The following is a 19,607-nucleotide window of genomic DNA, read 5'->3' as shown; positions in this document are numbered from 1 at the left end:
CATTGTGTTCCTGACTTGTAATTGTGGAGGGTTTTCTTTTTTTTTATTAAAGCTTTTTATTTTCAAAACTTATGCATAGATAATTTTTAATATTCATCCTTGTAAAACCTTGTGTTCCAAGTTTTTTCCTTCTCTTCCCCCACCTCATCCCTTAAATGGCAAGTAATCCAATATATGTTAAACATGTGCAGCTCTTCTATATATATTTTCACAATTATCATGCTGCCCAAGGAAAATCAGGTCAAAGAGGGGACAAATGAGAAAGAAAACAAAATACAAGCAACCAAAACCAAAAAAGTAAAAATACTATGTGGTGATCCACACTCAGTCCTTACAGTCCTCACTCTGGGTGCAGATGGCTCTTTCTATCACAAATCACTTGGAACTAGGCTGAATCGCCTCCTTGTTAAAAAGAGCCAATATCCATTAGGGTTAATCATCATATAATCTTTCTATTGCTTTGTACTATGTTCTCCTGGTTATACTCACTTCACTTAGCATCAGTTCATGTAAGTCTCTCCAGGCCTTTCTGAAATCATCCTGCTGGTCATCTCTAATAGAACAATAATATTCCATAATATTTTTATACCATAACTAATTCAGCTATTCTCCAACTGCTGGGCAGCCACTCAGTTTCCAGTTTCTTGCCATTACAAAAAAGGTCTGCTACAAATATTTTTGCACGTGTAGGTCCTTTTCCTTTTTCTTGATCTTTTTGAGATACAAGCCCAGTAGAGACACTGCTGCTGGATCAAAGGGTACACTCACTTTCATAGCCCTTTGGATATAGTTCCAAATTGCTATTGTGTAAGGTCTTCTGAACATCAGGGGTTCCTTTTAATCACAGTTATTTAAATATTGTATTCTGATTTTTATCAGACTATAGTGATAAAGCCTGTACTTTATATTTCCCCTCACTCATCACTTCATCTCTGATATCTGTGGTCATCAATCTTACTTCCATGACCACAATGAACTCCATTCTAACCACTGCTTTTTGGAATCATCAACTTTTTTTCAATGGCAAGTCCAACTTCCATCTCTCTTGGGAAACCATTAATAGCTCTCTTAATTGTTAATGCTCTTACTATACACAAATTAACATGTATATATTATTCTTTTCTGATAGTATATTTTTCTAGTTGAATGTCATAAACTCCTTTGAAGGCAGGTATTTTTATAATTTTTTTGTTGGTATATCTCAAAGTTGACAATGCCATACTCACAGTTCAGTGAAAAGAGTTTAGGCTCTGCACTTAAAGAGGCCAGGCTCAAATCTTGCTTTTGTTATACCTGTAGGACTTTGAACAAATCACTGAATCTGCCTGGAAATTAGTTTCCTCATCACTAAAATGAAAGAATGAGACTATAACTCTATGATCCCATTAAACTCTAGAGAAATGATTTATGATAAATATAGGTATTTTTAAAAATAAATATCAGGATTGGATTGAACACTTGCTGTGTGATACAAACTTTAGTTGAGTGTTGAAATGAAATGAAAAAATGAAAAAAATACAATTATATCAATCATCTGAATAAACCTGAATCAAAGAATTTGAATCTGGAAGGGATTATATAGGGCATGTAATCCAATTCCCCCATTTTATAAGAGAGGAATCATAGCATGAGAGGCAGACAACTGATTGAGTCAAAATACCTAGGATCATAATATTAATTACATTATTTTAAAAAGGTTTTGAACAAACAAAATCAATGCAAACAAGTTTAGAAGAGAAGCAAAAAGCTGGGGAAAATTTTTATAGCAAGTATTTCTTATAAAGGTCTCATTTCTATATATAGGGAGAACTGGCTTAAATTTATAAGAAAACAAGTTATTTATCAATTTATAATTGGTCAAAGAATATGACCAGACAATTTTCAAATGAAGAAACTAAAACCATTTCTAGCCATATTAAAAAATGCTCTAAATCACTATTGATTAGAGAAATGCAAATTAAAACAACTCTAAGGTACCACTTCATACTTCTAAGATTAACTAAGTTGACAGGATAAGATAATGATAAATGTTGAAGGGGATGTGGGAAAAGTGGGACATTTTTGATGGAGTTGTGAAATGATCCAACCATTCTGGAGATCCAAAAGGGTTATCAAACTGTGCATCCCTTTGATCCCACAGTGACACTACTGTGTCCCAAGAAATCATAAAAAAGGGAAAAGAGTCCTCTTGTACAAAAATGTTTGTAGCAGCTCTTTTTTGTAAAGGCAAGGCACTGAAAATTAAGTGGATACTCCTCAGTAGAGAATGATTGAATAACTCATGGTATATGAAAGTAATAAAATATTACTGTTGTATAAGAAATGATGAGTGGGCTAAGTTCAGAAAAGTTTAGAAAAACTTAGATGAACTGATGCTGAGTGAAGTGAACAGAACCAAGAAAATATTTGTACTAAGTAACAGGAAGATTATGTGTTGATACACTGTGTTTGACATGGCTCTTCTCAGCAAAGCAGTAATTTAAGATAATAAAATAGACTTGGTATGGAAAATATAATTTGTATCCAGAGAGAGAACTCTGGTTACTGAATGTGGCTTGAAGTATAGTATTTTTATTTTTTTGTTTTCTTGCTTCCTTTTTCTTTCTATTTTTTCCCATTTTGGTGTAATTTTTCTTGTATAACATGGCCAAGATGGAAATATGTTTAAAATAATTGTGTATATTTAACCTTTATCATATTGCTTTCTGTCTTGGGGAAGATAAAGATAAGGGAGAAGGAAGAAAAATCTGGACACAAAAATCTTATAAAAATGAATGTTGGAAACTATCTTTATGTGTATTTGGAAAAATAAAATACTGTTGAGGAAAAAAAATACCTAGGTTAAGTTTCTACTTCTGACACATTACTTATGTGATTCTTTACCTGTCAGTACCATAGGAAGGTGTGGAGAAAGAATTTTCTCAATTAAAATCCTTACACAAATTAAATCACAGGTTCAGTTAAAAGAAAGGTTATAGAAATGGACACAGAAATGAAGTCCAAAGTCACAAGGTGATAAATAACAGAGGCAGAAATTAACTGTGGTATTTCAATAAATTATGTTGTTTCTAATGATTCCATTTGGGGGGGGGGGGTCAATCTTATAAGAACACTGGGCTGAGTAAGGAGACCTGGGTTTTATTCTTGGGTTGTAGCTAGTTAAACATGGGACTTTGGGCAACTCATGTAAATGATGAAAATTTGTAATTGATTTAAACACAAGATGAGCTTAAGGACAAGTCATGATTAGGTTTGGAGTCAAAGAACTTGGGATGGAATGTTGGTTTGCTACACTTATCTTTTAAATAAGCTACTTCGTCTTTCTCGTCCAAGTTTTCAGCAAAATAAGATGGCTGGATTAAATCAGAGGTTCTAAATGTTTTTATATAATTGACCCTTTCTCAGTCTGGTAGATCCCATGGAGTCCTTCTCTAAATAATATTTTAAGTTCATTAAACAAAATCAATTTTGTAATAACATAAAATGTTATTTTATGTAATAATATAAAATTTATATTAGTGCAATAAGTACATTTGATGTATTTAAAATAATAAAATTATATCCTTTTATATGTATATATAATTATATACAATTTAAAAATTTTTTGCACTCAATATTATATATTTCAATTACATGTAAATATAGTTTTAATATTCATTTTCATAAAATGTTGAATTCCAATTTTTTTCCCTTTCTTCCTTCCCTCCTCCTCCGCCCCAAGACAGCAAGCAATCTGATATAGGTTATATACATATATTCAATCATGTTAAACATATTTCCATAAGAGTTGTGTTGTAAAAGAAGAATAAGAACAATAGAGAAAAACCATAAGAAAGAAAAAAAAAAGATGAAAATAGCATGTTTTGATCTGAATTCAGACTCCATAGTTATTTTTCTTAATGTGGATGGCATTTTCCATCACAACTTTTTTGAAATTGTTTTTTATCAATATATTTCTGAGAAGAGCTAAGTCTATCATAGTTGATCATTGCCTTCTCCTAATGCCATAACTCACTAGATGAATGTTCAGTCTCTTTCAGGTCCAAGATTCTAACATAATGGCTTAGTATAATGACATTAGAAAAGTGACACATACCATTTTGCTCCCTCTGCACTCCTGCAGCCAGTAGATCAGGTTCTCCAAGGCTTATGTCATTCAGTCTGGTTCCTAGACACTCCATGCAAAGGTGTTTGCACCATTCCTCAGCCTCCAGTTCTGCAAATAATAAATAATGACCATGATAAAAAGCCTTGTACAAAGGTATCAAGAAACAATCACTAGTGATACAAAAAATAAGACATTGGAGTTACACTCAAGAAGATCTGATTTCAAATCCTATCTGAGACACTTGATAGCTAAATGATTCCAGAAGTCATTTGACCTTTCTAAGCCTCAGTTTCCTGATCTATAAAATAACAAAAGTAATAACTCCCACCTCACTAGATTATTATAAGGATAAAATAAGATAATATACATAAAATGATTGGCAAATCTTGAACAGATTTATAAATGCTTTTATTGTTGTTATTGCTATTATAATATCTGTGGATGAATGCTGATTTCTGTATCTATTTACAGCAAGCCAACTAATCAAAAAAAATCAAAGAGAATCACTAGCCAATTACCCATTTTCTAAGTTATCATTGAGATCATTTCAAAATAATTGTCTCAGTGATATAATGATGCTTAGTGTTTTCCACCTGAGAAATTTTAGACAGATCTGATTTGGGGAGATAAATTCTTTACAAAAATGAATAGAACTGAAATAGTTATATAATAATGCTACTTAAGTATACATTTACAAAATAGCAATGAATGATCCAATAGCTCAGTTTATTAATTTAATATTATTTAATATTAAATTAATTTAATTTGAAGGTTCTCTCTGTTAATATATACTTATGTCACACAATTTTCCTGGGCATGAATGTGATGAAACATTTTCTGAACAAGCATTGAATTCCTATAGAAAAACAAACGCTTGATGAGGACAATTATGATGTAATGGCATTTGGCTCACTCATATTTTCCTTTGCTATAGAATTGATTATGATCATCTAAAAGATACAGGAATAGATCAAAGAAATAGTGAATCAGATCTTTCTTTATTCTTCTGGTGTATTTTAAAAAACCCAAGATATTTAAAAAAAAATCCTAACTCTTCCAGTGATTAGCTCTATGACTTTAGACTTGTTACTAAGCCTAAGGTTCCTCATTTTCAAAGTGAAAAAAAGCTCATGCCAGAAGTGTCATATGGTAACAGCATAAGCAGTGGGTAGAGGGCTCATTAGAGACAGTAGCAGGAGCAGATTCAGTATTTCTCAGCCTTGATATGAAAATTGGCAAACTGGTCATAAAGAGATTACAGGGAACCCTGAGCAGGTACTGGATGAGGGACCTTGTTGCTTTCCCTATCTTCAGTTCCCAAGAGGATAGAAGTGTTAGAACATGCAGGTATAGAGAAACAGGGTCCTTTTCTGGGGAAAGACAAGAGCATAGAATAGGAGAATAGTAATCATACCTCTTTCTAGATCACCCCTCCTCTCCCCCCCCCCGCCCCCCATAAGCACTGAAAACTTATAAACTCCTAGAACAAGAAGCATGGAAAACAAAAAAACAAAACAAAAAAAAACTGAAGCCTGGGACAGTGCCCCTATATTCTACTCCAGGAACAGAGACTAACATTAACATAAAATTAAAAGTCAAGATATAGGCTGAAAAAATAAGTAAATAGCAACAAATGTGACTATAAAAAGTTATATAGTGATAGGGAAGGTCAAAACACAAACTCAGAAGAAGATAACAAAACAAACAGGCTTAGCAAAGCCTCAAGGAAAATCAAAATTGGACACAAGACACCAACAAGAATTCCTGGAAGAACTAAAGTAAAACATAAGAGTAGTAGAAGAAAAAATGAGGAAAAAATGTGAGTGATACAAAAAAAATTATGAAAAGAAAATTAACATCATGGTAAAAGAGACACAAAAATACCAAAAAGAAAAAATTACCTTAAGAAACAGAGTAGACCAAATTACAGGAGACACATAGATTCACTGAAGAAAAAAACTCTTTAAGAAGACAATTGACCAAATAGAAAAAGGAGTTCAAAATTCTAAATAATATCAAAAAAATGAAACAACTGATCTGAAAAATAATTTGAGAGATTTTTTTTAAATTATTAGACTACCTGAAAGTCATGATCAAAGAGATCCTTCACATCATATTTCAGGTAATTATAAAACTACCATATCTTAGGGTAGAATAGAAAGTAGAGAGTAGAATAGAAATTGAAAGTAAATCTGATCACCTCCTGAAATTAATTAAAAAATAGGAAAAATCCAGATATTTTTATAAGCAAATCCCAGAACTTCCAGGTCAAGGAAAAAATATATTGCAAATAGCCAGAAAGAAACTATTCAGACACTGTAGAGCCATAGAATCAAGATGACACAAATTTAAAAGCAATCATATTAAAGGAGTTGAGAGTTTAGAAACTGAAATTTTGGAAGGCAATGGGACTAATAATACAACCAAGAGTGACCTATTAAACAAAATTAAGTAAAATACTTCAGGGGGAAAATTAATATTTAATAAAAATAGATGACTTTCAAACATTTCTGATGAAAAGACCAGAGATAGAAAATTTGTTATTCAAATAAAAACTCAAGAGCAGCATAAACAGGTAAACATGAAAAAAGAAATCATATGGGACTCAATATGAATAAACTACTTATATTAGCATGTGAGAAGATTATACATATAACTACTAAGAATTTTATTATTATTAAGGCAGTTAGAAGTAGTTTACATACATAGAGTATGAATATGAGTTGATTATGTTGGGATGATCTCAAAAACTATAAGAAGGGTTAAGAAAGAATGATACATTGGGAGATGTGGGAAGACAAAAGAAAAATGGTCAAAATTATCTCCCTCAAAAGAAGTATGTATGGAAGATCCTTTATGATAGAAGGTTAGAAGGAAATGGGAGGTAAAACTTGAATCTCTATCTCACCAGAGGGAGAAACACACACACACACACACACACACACACACACACACACACAAACACACAATGATTTGGCCATAGGAATCTACCTTACTCAACAAGGAAGAAGGAAAATAAAAGGATAAGAAAAAGGGAGAGATCCAACCATTCTGGAGAGCAATTTGGAACTATTCCCAAAGGGCTATAAAACTGTGCATACCCTTTGATCCAGTGCTACTACTGGTCTGAATTCCAAGGAAATCATAAAGGAAAGAATAGGATCCACATGTACAAAAATGTTTGTAGCAGTTTTTGTGGTGACAAAGAATTGGAAAATGAGCAGATGCCCATCAATTGAGTGAATGACTGAATAAATTATGGTATATGAAAATACCATATATTTTTATTTTTTTCTAGAATAGAATATTTTTATTCTATTAAAAATGATGACCAAATTGATTTTAGAAAGACTTGGAAAGATTTACATGAAGTGATGCTGAGTGAAACAAGTAAAATCAGGAATACAGTGTATACAATAACAACAAGATGGTATGATAATCAACAATGGAAGACTTGGTTCTTCTCAGTGGTTTAGTGACCCAAGGCAATCCCAATAAATTTTGGATAGAAAATGCCATTTGCATCCAGAGAGAGGACTAATGGATGACTGTAAATCAACATATGCCATATTCATTTTTTTTTTCGTCTGTTTTTTTCCTGTTTTTTCCCTTTTGTTCTGATTTCCTTTCCCATCATGATTTTTAAATAAATTTGTATTATAAAATGTGCATTCATAACCAGAAAAAGAAAACAATACGTAATAAAAAGAAAATAAAAGAAAAAGGAAGGGCAAATTAAGGTAATCAGTGGTCAAAAGTATAACAGATGTTTGAAGACAATCAGTGTGAAAAAAAGAAAGAAGGATAAACAGAAAGAATGTGATAGAGGGAAATATAGAGTTAGTAATTGTTGGAATCCTTACTAACTGCTAACTAATTAGAGTTGATCTAATCTTACAAGAAGATGTTTTGGCCAGAACCTGAAACAAGGTACTAAGTAGAACTAATCAAGACAAGGCTTGTGTTCCCACCTTTACTCATTGGAGTCCACAAGTATGCTAGCTTCACAAAGTAGACTTTCTAACTTCAAGGGAGTCCACACCTCCCTTAAAGCTCATTGGGCCAGAGAGCACTATGGGAGAAAACCCATAATCCCATTCTCTCAGAAGAGGCAGATAAAAGGCCAGCGATGAGGGATCTATGGCAGAATACATTTTTTCCTCTTGGCTGGTTGATCGCGCTGGACTCGAGAGGAACGACTCTGGTGCAGAGAACACTTTGACGGATTTCAGTGGAGCTACACCAGAAGCCCTCTCTCCGCGGCAAGTTGGTGGCTGGGCTCCCCAGAAGGAGATAAGAGAGACCTTCCATCTCTGTCTTGGTTGGAGGCAGAAGAAAGCAGAGGCAGAGGCTGAAGGACAGAGCCTTTGGATTTGGAGACATCCGAAGGGCTCCAAGCCTCTAAACTGGCTTTGCCTTGAGAAGAACAGGAACTCCAACATTTGAACTCATAACAAGTAATCATAATTGTTAATGCAAATGGAATGAACTTAATAAAATAGAAGCAGGTATTAGAATAGAATAGTAACCAGAATCTGGCTCTATTTTGTATGTAAGAAACACACTTTGTCACCACTATTATTCAATATGTATTAGAAATGATACTTATAATAATAATGGATATGGAAATATATTTAGAAGAATTGCACATCTTTATCCTATGTTAGATTATTTGATGTATATGGGAGGGGTGGGAAGAGAGAGGGAGAAAAATTTGGAACATAGGTTTTACAAAGAAGAATGTTGAAAACTATCTTTGTACATGTCTGAAAAATAGAAAGTTATTAAAATAAAAAGGAATGCTAATTACTGCAATAAAAGAAAAAAATGAAATTGAAAGAATAAATTAGTGAAAAAAGAGTGCTATAATTTTTTGTACATGATATGATGGTATACTTAGAGAATGCTAGAGAATCAACTAGTAAACTAATTGAAACTATTTACAACTTTAGTAAAGTTGAAGGATATAATATGAACCTATACAAATCACCAGCATTCTACATTTCTATACATTACCAACAAAGTCCAATAGGAAGAAATAGAAAAAGAGGGATGTCATTTAAAATGCCTGTAGCCAATATTGTAAAATAGACAATACTATAAAATACTTTCAAGTCTTCCTGCCAAGGGAAACCTGGGAACTATAGAACACAATTACAAAACACTTTTCCAACAAAAAAGATGTATTTAAATAATTTTAAAAATATTAATTAATCATGGATAATCTAAGTCAAAATAAGAAAAATGAAAATTCTACATAAATGAATTTACTTATTTAGCTTCACACTAATCAACCTATCAAAGAGTTATTTTGCAGAGCTGGAAAAAAATAAAAAATCATCTGGAAGAATAAAAGATCAAGAATATAAAGGGAATCAATGAAAAAATGTGAAGGAAGGTAATCTAAAAGCACTAAATTTCACACTATATTATAAAATGGTAATAATGCTATCTGGTAACAGTAAGAAGTAGGGTAGATCTGTGGAACTGATCAAGCACGGAGTACACAATAGTAAATGATCATAGTATGTATTGTTTTCTAAATGCATAGATTCAAGTTTTGGGGGCAAGAACTCATTTGACAACAATTACTGGGAAAAGTGGAAAGCTATTTGGCAGAAAGCAGATATAGATTAACTTTTCACACTATATAGCAAGACAAGGTCAAAATGGGCACAGAGGGTGACTAATATAAGCAAGTTAGGAGAGCATGGAATATTTTTTCCTATTGTGGATAAGAGAAAAATTATGACAAGACAAGAAAAATATAAATTCACAAAAAATTAAAACATAAATTTTGATTGTAGTAAATTAGAAAGGTTTGCTGAAATCATACCATGCAGGAAAAAAAAAATAGAAGGAAAAGAGCAAACGGGAAAATTCAGAGTAAGTTTCCTTGATAAAGGCCTTGTTTTTTCCAAATATATAAGGAAATTAATACAATTTATAAAGAAACGAGCTATTGTCCAATTGATAAAAGTTCAAAAGTTATGAGCAAGAAGTTTTCATAAGAAAAGAGCAAAATTATGGTTACATGGGGAAAATGCTCTAGATCACTATTAATTAAGTATATGACTGATTAAAACAACTCTGATGTACCACTTATTACACTAGAAAAGAAAAATGACAAATACGGGGTGGGAGGGGGTAGGGGAGACATTCATGCACTATTGCTGGAGTTGTGAATTGGACTGACCATTCTGGAGAACAATGTGGAACTATGCTCAAAGATTGTAACAATGTGTGCACTCCTTTCCCTACCAATACCACTTTTTAAAAAAATCTGTATTCCAAAGAAATCAAAGAAGAAGGAAAAAGACCTATTTATATAAAATGTTTGTAGCAGATCTTTTTGAGGTGGAAATGTACTGAAGATTGAAAGGATGCCTGTCAATAGGGAAATGGCTGAACAGGTTGTATTATATCATTTTGATGTTATGTTATTATAATATAAGGAATGACAAAACAGTATGATTTCAGAAGAAAACTTAGGAAGATTTATATAAACTGATGTAAAGTTAAGTCAACAGAACTAGAAGATATTTTATTGAATAACAGGAATACTGTAATGATAATCAACTGAGATGACCGTGTTTAGCACCCAGAGTATATTAAAATCAGCTGGAGTCAGAATAAGGGAAAATGCTTGATTCTTTGCAGAGGAGAAGGGGAATGGCGATATGAAATGAGAGCAATCGCAACACGACTCTGGTCAGCAGCGCTCTGCTTTTCACACTCAACCCACCAAATCCTTTATGTGATCTCCTATCCAACACATCAAACTTGCACAGAGAGTGGGCGAGGCCATTCTTTCTCCAAGCATATATTAATAGAGTATTGTCCAATTGCTATTTAGCCTCAAGTGCTTGGGACCTTAGTGCAACGACTCAAGAGCTTCAGCCCATTACAATCAACTATGAAAGATGTGACTACTCTGATGAACATAATGATCCAAGACAATTATGAAAGACCTGGTGAAAAAAATATTGTCCACCTTCAGAAAGAGAAGTGATGAACTCTAAGTGCATATTTAGTGTATATATATTTTAACTTTTTAAAAAACAGTTTGATATATAAGTATTTTTACATGATTCACTTAAACTATTATATTGCTTGTTTTCTCAATGGCTGGGTCAATGATGGGAGTGATGGAGAAAATTCAGAATTTTTTTTTCTTTTTAAAAAGAATGTTTAAAATAAATGAATAATGGATTTATTTTTTTAAAAAAAGATTATACATATTATAAATGAGATAGTTGATATGGGGAGCAAGTTTCCATACTGGGAATTATTCAGACTACTCTTTGTTGTTAAATGTAAAAATTGTAAATTACCTATGTTTCTGAGAAATCAAGAAATCATCACAGATGGTTTTAAAGAATTTATCAGTAACAGGGGAAGTCTAATCAGTTCTGATTGGGACATCAAAAACTTTTTTTTTTCTGTACAAAAAAATTCTTTTTATTTCACCAGATTTACTTACATAAACTGATGTAAAGTGAACAGAACCATGATATTTTACAAACAGTAGAGTATTTTATGATATGTAATATACAATGTATTATATATCACATATAATATAATATATAATATTATGATATAATAGAGTAGGATATTTTACAAACAGAGTAACTGGAGTATTGTAATGATGATCAACTATGAAAGACATGACTACTCTAACAAATAGAATGATAAAAAATATTATACCTATGCTTAATATACTAAAACACTTAGGATTTATAAATATGTATGTGTGTATGTACGAATGTACATATATATTTACAAAGATGTAAAAAGAACACTTGTTAATTGCCAAATTTCCTCCAGGAACTCAAATATTACTTATTTTTTCAGATCTTCAGTGGCTATGATTATTGAAACCTTATTACTTTAGAGTTCTGAAATATACCTTGTAAGGGCTTTCCTTGTTTCTCTTTGAATTATAAAACCAGATATGGAGACTGGTTTTTACATTTGTTTGAAGAAAGAAAGAGGAACAAAGTTCATTACTTGGAAAATTTTAAATTACAAGGTGCTTTGTATAATGGATCAAATCTGCAGTCTATGAAATTTTAAAGTTTTCTTAAACTTCTAATATATGAAAATATAATCAGTTCTTTTATGGGTGTCATTTTTCTTTAGTAGTTTGAAAGAATAACTTGGACTGAGCTGAGTCTGATGGGATGATTTATGTCTGTATATATATATATATATATATATATATATATATATATATATATATATACATATATATATGTATGTGCATGCATATATGTGAGTTTATATGTGAGTTGCAAGAGATAAAAAGAAGCAACTCATGCAAATGAAACAAAAAAAAAAGAAAAAATAGATATAAAAGAAACTATTAGGGAACAGTATGAGTAGTGCTTTGAAGTCTTATTCTCATTGAATCCTCTCATGTTCTGCAGTGCATATAGACATTTTTTTTTCTTTTTTTGTATTTAAGTTAAAAAAATTGGACAGAGTGTAAATCCAATTTATTCTGTATGTATCTTGTACATTCACAGTTATTTACATGTTTTCAGTCTTGGTAGAAAGTGAGCTCCTAGAAGGCAGACATCATGTTTTTTCTTCCTTTGGGTGCTCAAAGCTTAGTGTTATGCTTGGCACAAAATAGTGTTTAATAAATGTTTGCAACAAAATGCATCCAACTTCAGTAAATAAATTTGACTTAATCCTAGACTAGTTTTCCACCTCTGTCCCAGTGACCTCACATTGGCAATATCTACCTCCTCTTCCAGACCAAAATAATAACAATAATAATAATAGTAAAAACCAACAACAGCCATAGTCACTTCAAAGTTGGCTCAGCCGCTGACTCCTAAGACTACTTCTTCTTGCCTTCCCCTTCTTCCTTTGATATATTATATTCCCCTACTTGAATGCAAGATCTGTGGATAAGATCATTTATTTTTGGTTGTATTTGCATTTCCAGTGCATGACAAAGTGAGTGGCACATAACAAATATTTAACAAATGTCTTATATATTTGTCTTTCCATTGTTCCAAGCTGCCTGCTATTCTGGTCTGTGCTACTTTGCTATGTTCTCCTTTCTTTTTTCTTTATTTTGAGTCATACTCCCATGACTCATGAATGTTTCTCATTGAGTTCTCCCATTCTCATTTCTTACGCTGTATCATTTTTTCCTATTTATTACCAATTCTTTATAATTCTAGTCCAATATTCTTTACCTAGGCCTCTGCATCGTTAGTCTCTGACCCTTCATTTTCCACCTGGCTGTACTGCTTTTGATTTCTTTACTATCCCCTTCTCTCACCTCCTCAGAGACCTTCTGCTAGTTATCCCACCTTTCCCCCCAATCACTTTTCAGCTTTTCATTGTAGTGATTACAATATCCTTGAGGGCAGGGGCTACTTTTTCTTTCATATGTCTATCCCAAGAGGTTGGTAGAATGCCTGGCACATAGTAGTTACTTATTAATTAAATTTATTATTATTGACTAAGTTTATTTATCTTTATATGTGCATTAACATTTTAAGAACTTTTCACTGATTTGAATCAATCAGGTGGCAGATAAGAAAAAATTTAGTCACCCACAGGACACTTCGTGAGCTTAGGCCTTCAAATGGAGGAGTTTAGCCAAGGATTTACTATGCAGAAAATACAAGAGATTCAATTGCCCTCTCTGTATAGACATAGATAAAATTTTGTCTTTTCTTCTTGTTGCAATTCTAGATTTGCACTATTGTGCTCTCCAAAGGAAATAATTTCAACCTTTGCTTTTGCCTTTTAAAATCCATGTGAAACTTCTCTGAAAAGTTTTTTTTTTTTGAATTGAGAAATCACAGACTTTCTAAATAATTAACCCACATCAAACTTGTGTGATCTTTTCTTTCTGCAAGTAGACATGCTGCTTTGCTATTAGAAATGTGTTGACCAATAAGCAGGCAAGACATAGTTGTCATTGATTTTTCATTTTTGTCAAAGACATGAACTACTTTTAGAATGAAGGTGGTGGGGGGATCTACTTGTAGAAATCTGCAAATCCAGTGAGCCTGTTTTCTGAACTAAAAATTAAGATATATGGTACAACAAAGGATACTCTATTTAAAAAGGCTTTGTTAAAATACACTTTCTTTTAAATCGAGATGTAGATTTTTTGAGCTCATGAATTATATCTACCACTATACCTTTCCTATGCCTAGAAGAGGCATACACAAGAGTTTTGTATGATTCTGAACTTCAATGGTACTTTTCTCAAAAGACTTAGATATGTGTAAAGGAGAAATCTCACCATCAACCTAAGTCTGAGATATACATGACTCTGTAAATATGAGCTTGTGATTCAAATACCCTGGGAGCCTGCGATAGTGATAATGTCTGTTTGAGTTTTCTTTCTTGGCAAAGTAGAAAACAATCATTTCCAGCCACATGGTCACTCCTGTAATAACCATCCAATTCCACATGTCTCATTGCTGCCCTAAGGGAGCCATCTGTTTCTCCTACTGTAGACTGTTAGGCCTACAGAGACAAACTCTACAGCAGAGGTTGAACATAAATAGAATATGATAAAATGAAATATATAACTGTCTTCTGACCAATATATAGTTTTAAAAGCTATTCTAACTCTTCATGGAGACCAAAAGAATGTTTTAATAGAAAGAAAAATTAAGGAACATGAATATTTAAATGATCTATATCTATATCTATCTATACATACATATATATACACATACATATACATATATATATATATATACATACATATATACACAGAAACATTAAAATGTCATTTACTTAATATGTTTACTAAAATAAAACAGTCTTAAATTTTTCCACTAGGTGCTCTTTGTAAGGTTTTGAATGGAGTGTGTATACATAGACACACATGTATGTATGTATGTATGTATATATATATATATATATATATATATATGTGTGTGTGTGTGTGTGTGTGTGTGTGTGTGTGTGTCTATATGCACAAATGTGTGTGTAAGGAGAAAGGAGACAGAGAAGCAAATGCTTGTGTTTGTTGAGTCATGTTGAATAAGTATTTATTACAATTAATCTGATGCATGGCAAAAGTCATTGATGTCATTATAAAATTAGTCATTGAAATCTTAAAACACATTTTCTAATAGAAAATGATAGATTTACAAATAGGCTACAGAACTCAATCTAATCAAAAACACAATTGAAATAAATTTATATTTTATGTTTGAGTTGACCTCCTTCTACTTCTGCAATTTGTTCAAAACTCCCTTTTCTTCTTCTTCCAATGTTTTCCTGTAATTTGGGAACCAGACCAATTTTTGTAATTTTTTTTAAGTGGGAAAATGCAGTGCATGGCATTTGTTAAGAAGAGATACAGAACCTACAGAAAGCTGGTATCCCTTACTGAAGCTTTGGTTGATACTGATTTTTCTGTTTATGGCAGGAAGGGATACAGAAGGACTGAAAAAAAATGGTTCAGATAACTCATATTTTAGGTATGTTGATAACTGGCTTAAGAGACTGTATCAATCAAATGGAATATTTTCTTTCTTGGGAGCTCAAGAGAAACCCTTTTCATACTTGTCATGACCTTTCATTAAGACAGCCCAAGTACTATCTTATCAATGATATTTTTCTCAAAGGCTTTAGGTATGTATAAAGGAATTATCTCATGGTTAAACTGAAACCCAGATAAAGGTACTTTATAAATCTACTTTGTGGTTGAAATATATTAAGGGTTATAAATAGTGATGATGTCTTTGGTTTTAATGCTTGGCAAAGTAGAAAACAATCACCTCCAGTCACATAATCACTCCTGTCATTCCTTTTTTGTTGCTTTCCCCTACCAGCTGCTAATGACTTCCATTCTAATGGCTCCTTCTATTGACTTTGAATGTATCTTGTAGTTTCTCTCATTAGATTGTAAGGTACTTGAAGATGGCGGAGAGGAGGCTCACAGCTGCATAAGCTCCACGCTCTCTCTCACTATCCATTTCATTACAAGCCTCTGAATCAATGCTTGACTGAAAAAAACCCACATATAGTTACCAAGAGAAGCCATCCTTGAGATCCGCCAAGAAAGGTCTGTCTTTACTGGAGGGCTGGGGCAGTTTTAGATCGGGCGCAGGCTGAGGACAGCGGCAGTGAGAGCACGGGAGCAGACTGGAGAGGGGGTGGGGAGTGATTGCAGCCGTCTCTGCGGGAAGAGCTTCGCTACAGGTTTGAATACTTTGCTCCAGCAGCAAGTCAACAGCCCAGCAGAGAAGCTAAAAACACCGGGGCTGAAGAATACAACCCCAAACAGCTGGAGTCTCTCAGGACCTGGCCGCCCCCCCTTTCCCCCCCCACAGTGACTCAGCACGCTTTGGGATCTCAGAGCGCAGGCGCAGCACAGTCCTGCTAGTGCCTCACTGTTGCCCCCTGCAGTCTGTAGAGGAAGCTCGATAACACACCCAGCCCCCCCCCCCCCCCCCAAAAGAAAGACTCCAGTTTTTTCTGTTTTTCTTTGGTAGTTTGTCTCTGATTAATAGACAGAATGAGCAAGAAGCTGAAGAGGACTTTAACCCTTGACAGCTTCTATACAGACAGAGAGCGGAATCTAAATCCTGAGGAGACTAAAAACAAACAGTCCCCAGGTGAATCCCCAAAGGAGGAGAACATCTGTTCGTCAGCACAGATGAACCTCATAGAAGTGATTAAAAAGGCTCTCACAAGGGAGCTAGAAGAAAAATGGGGAAAGCAGAGTGAGGCTTGGCAAAAGGAGAGAGAAGCTTGGGAAAAGGAGAGGGAGGCTTGGCAAAAGAGCCTGGAGAAAGTTAAAGAGAGAGTGGACAAAGAAGTAAAATCCTTGAAAAATAGGATTAGTGAACTGGAAACAGAAAACAGCTCTCTAAAAAACAAAATTGGCGAAATGGAAAAAAATTCCACAGAACAAAAGAACTCAATTGGACAATTAGAAAAAGATTTTAAAAAAGTGAGTGAAGAGAATACTTCACTGAAAATCAGAATTGAACAAGTGGAATTGAATGACTCGAGGAGACAAGAAGAATCAGTCAAGCAAATCCAAAAAAATCAAACAATGGAGAAAAATGTGAAATACCTTCTGGGGAAGACAACAGACCTGGAAAACAGATCCAGGAGAGACAATCTGAGAATCATTGGACTCCCAGAAAAACATGATGAAAAAAAGAGCCTGGACACCATTTTCCAGGAAATTATCAAAGAGAACTGCCCAGAAGTCATAGGAACAGAGGAAAAAATAAACATTGAAAGGATTCATCGATCACCCACTGAAAGGGATCCTAAAATCAAAACACCAAGGAATATAGTGGCCAAATGCCAGAACCCTCAGATGAAGGAAAAAATATTGCAAGCGGCTAGAAAAACCCAATTCAAGTATCAAGGAGCCACAATAAGGATCACCCAGGATCTGGCAGCATCCACATTAAAAGATCGAAGGGCCTGGAACATGATATTCCGAAAGGCTAAGGAACTTGGTATGCAACCAAAAATAACTTACCCAGCGAGAATGAGCATCTTTTTCCAGGGAAGAAGATGGACATTCAACGAAGTAAGCGAATTTCATCTATTTCTGATGAAAAAACCAGAACTTAACAAAAAGTTTGATCTACAAATATAGAACTCAAGAGAAATCTAAAAAGGTAAAGATTAATCTTGGGAACTATATTTTGACTATATAGATGTATAAAGAATACATGTATACCTTGTTCTAGAAATTGATGTGGAAAGGACATTGTACCAGAAAAAGGGTAAAGTGGGGGTAGTACATCTCATGAAGAGGCATAGGAAACCTATTATATCTGAGAGAAAGAATGGAGGGGGATGAATATAGTGGGTATCTTACTACCTTCAGAATTGGCTTTAAGTGAAAAATCTTAAGACATATTCAATCTATGGTGAAACTTCTCCCATCTCACTGAAAAGTGAGAAGGGAAAAGTGAAAAGGGAAGGAATAAGCTAAGGGGAAGGGAATACGGGAACTGGGAGGGAAAGGGGTAAGATAGGGGGAGGAACTCTAAGGCGGGGGGAGGGATACTAAAAAGGGAGGGCAGTGAGAAGCAAGTGGTGCTGGGAAGGGGGGGAAAGGGAAAGAAGGGAGGAAAGCATAAACCGGGGTTAACAAGATGGCAAGTAATACAGAATTGGTCATTCTAACCATAAACGTGAACGGGGTAAACTCCCCATAAAGAGGAAGCGGTTAGCAGAATGGATTAAAAGCCAGAATCCTACAATATGTTGTTTACAGGAAACACACCTGAAGCGGGGAGATACATGCAGGTTAAAGGTAAAAGGTTGGAGCAAAATCTACTATGCTTCAGGTGAAGTCAAAAAAGCAGGGGTAGCCATCCTGATCTCAGATCAAGCTAAAGCAAAAATTGATCTAATTAAAAGAGATAAGGAAGGACACTATATCTTGCTAAAGGGTAGCATGGATAATGAAGCACTATCTATATTAAACATATATGCACCAAGTGGGGTAGCATCTAAATTCTTAAAAGAGAAACTAAGAGAGCTGCAAGAAGAAATAGACAGTAAAACTATAATAGTGGGAGATCTTAACCTTGCACTCTCAGAATTAGATAAATCAAACCACAAAATAAATAAGAAAGAAGTCAAAGAGGTAAATAGAATACTAGAAAAGTTAGATATGATAGATCTCTGGAGAAAATGTAATGGAGACAGAAAGGAATACACTTTCTTTTCAGCAGTTCATGGAACCTATACAAAAATTGACCATATATTAGGACATAAAAACCTCAAACTCAAATGTAGTAAGGCAGAAATAGTAAATGCATCCTTTTCAGACCACGATGCAATGAAAATTACATTCAACAAAAAAGCAGGGGGAAGTAGACCAAAAAATAATTGGAAACTAAATAATCTCATACTAAAGAATGATTGGGTGAAACAGCAAATCATAGACATAATTAATAACTTCACCCAAGAAAACGATAATAATGAGACATCATACCAAAATGTATGGGATGCAGCCAAAGCGGTAATAAGGGGAAATTTCATATCTCTAGAGGCCTATTTGTATAAAATAGAGAAAGAGAAGGTCAATGAATTGGGTTTGCAATTAAAAATGCTAGAAAAGGAACAAATTAAAAACCCCCAGTCAAACACTAAACTTGAAATTCTAAAAATAAAAGGTGAGATCAATAAAATTGAAAGTAAAAAAACTATTGAATTGATTAATAAAACTAAGAGTTGGTTCTATGAAAAAACCAACAAAATAGACAAACCCTTAGTAAATCTGATTAAAAAAAGGAAAGAGGAAAATCAAATTGTTAGTCTTAAAAATGAAAAGGGAGAACTCACCACTAACGAAGAGGAAATTAGAGCAATAATTAGGAGTTACTTTGCCCAACTTTATGCCAATAAATTCGACAACTTAAATGAAATAGAAAAATACCTCCAAAAATACAGCTTGCCCAAACTAACAGAGGAAGAAGTAAATATCCTAAACAGTCCCATCTCAGAAAAAGAAATAGAACAAACT

At 33.6% G+C, this 19,607-nt stretch overlaps 1 protein-coding gene across 1 annotated transcript in view; it reads right to left on the bottom strand.

The window, feature by feature from the left end:
* The window catches only part of DOK6 (docking protein 6), a 725,210-nt gene that overhangs the window by 278,897 nt on the left and 426,706 nt on the right, over positions 1–19,607 (bottom strand). The window contains exon 4 of the mRNA XM_051970535.1: positions 4,097–4,216. Coding sequence (XP_051826495.1) covers positions 4,097–4,216 — 120 coding nt within the window. The remainder of the gene's footprint in view (positions 1–4,096; positions 4,217–19,607) is intronic.

The sequence above is a fragment of the Antechinus flavipes genome, chromosome 1 (assembly GCF_016432865.1).
Source record: "Antechinus flavipes isolate AdamAnt ecotype Samford, QLD, Australia chromosome 1, AdamAnt_v2, whole genome shotgun sequence".
In the NCBI taxonomy this organism is placed as follows: Eukaryota; Metazoa; Chordata; class Mammalia; order Dasyuromorphia; family Dasyuridae; genus Antechinus; species Antechinus flavipes.
Note: the sequence above shows the minus strand (reverse complement) of the source record. Positions and strands in the feature narration are given on the sequence as shown.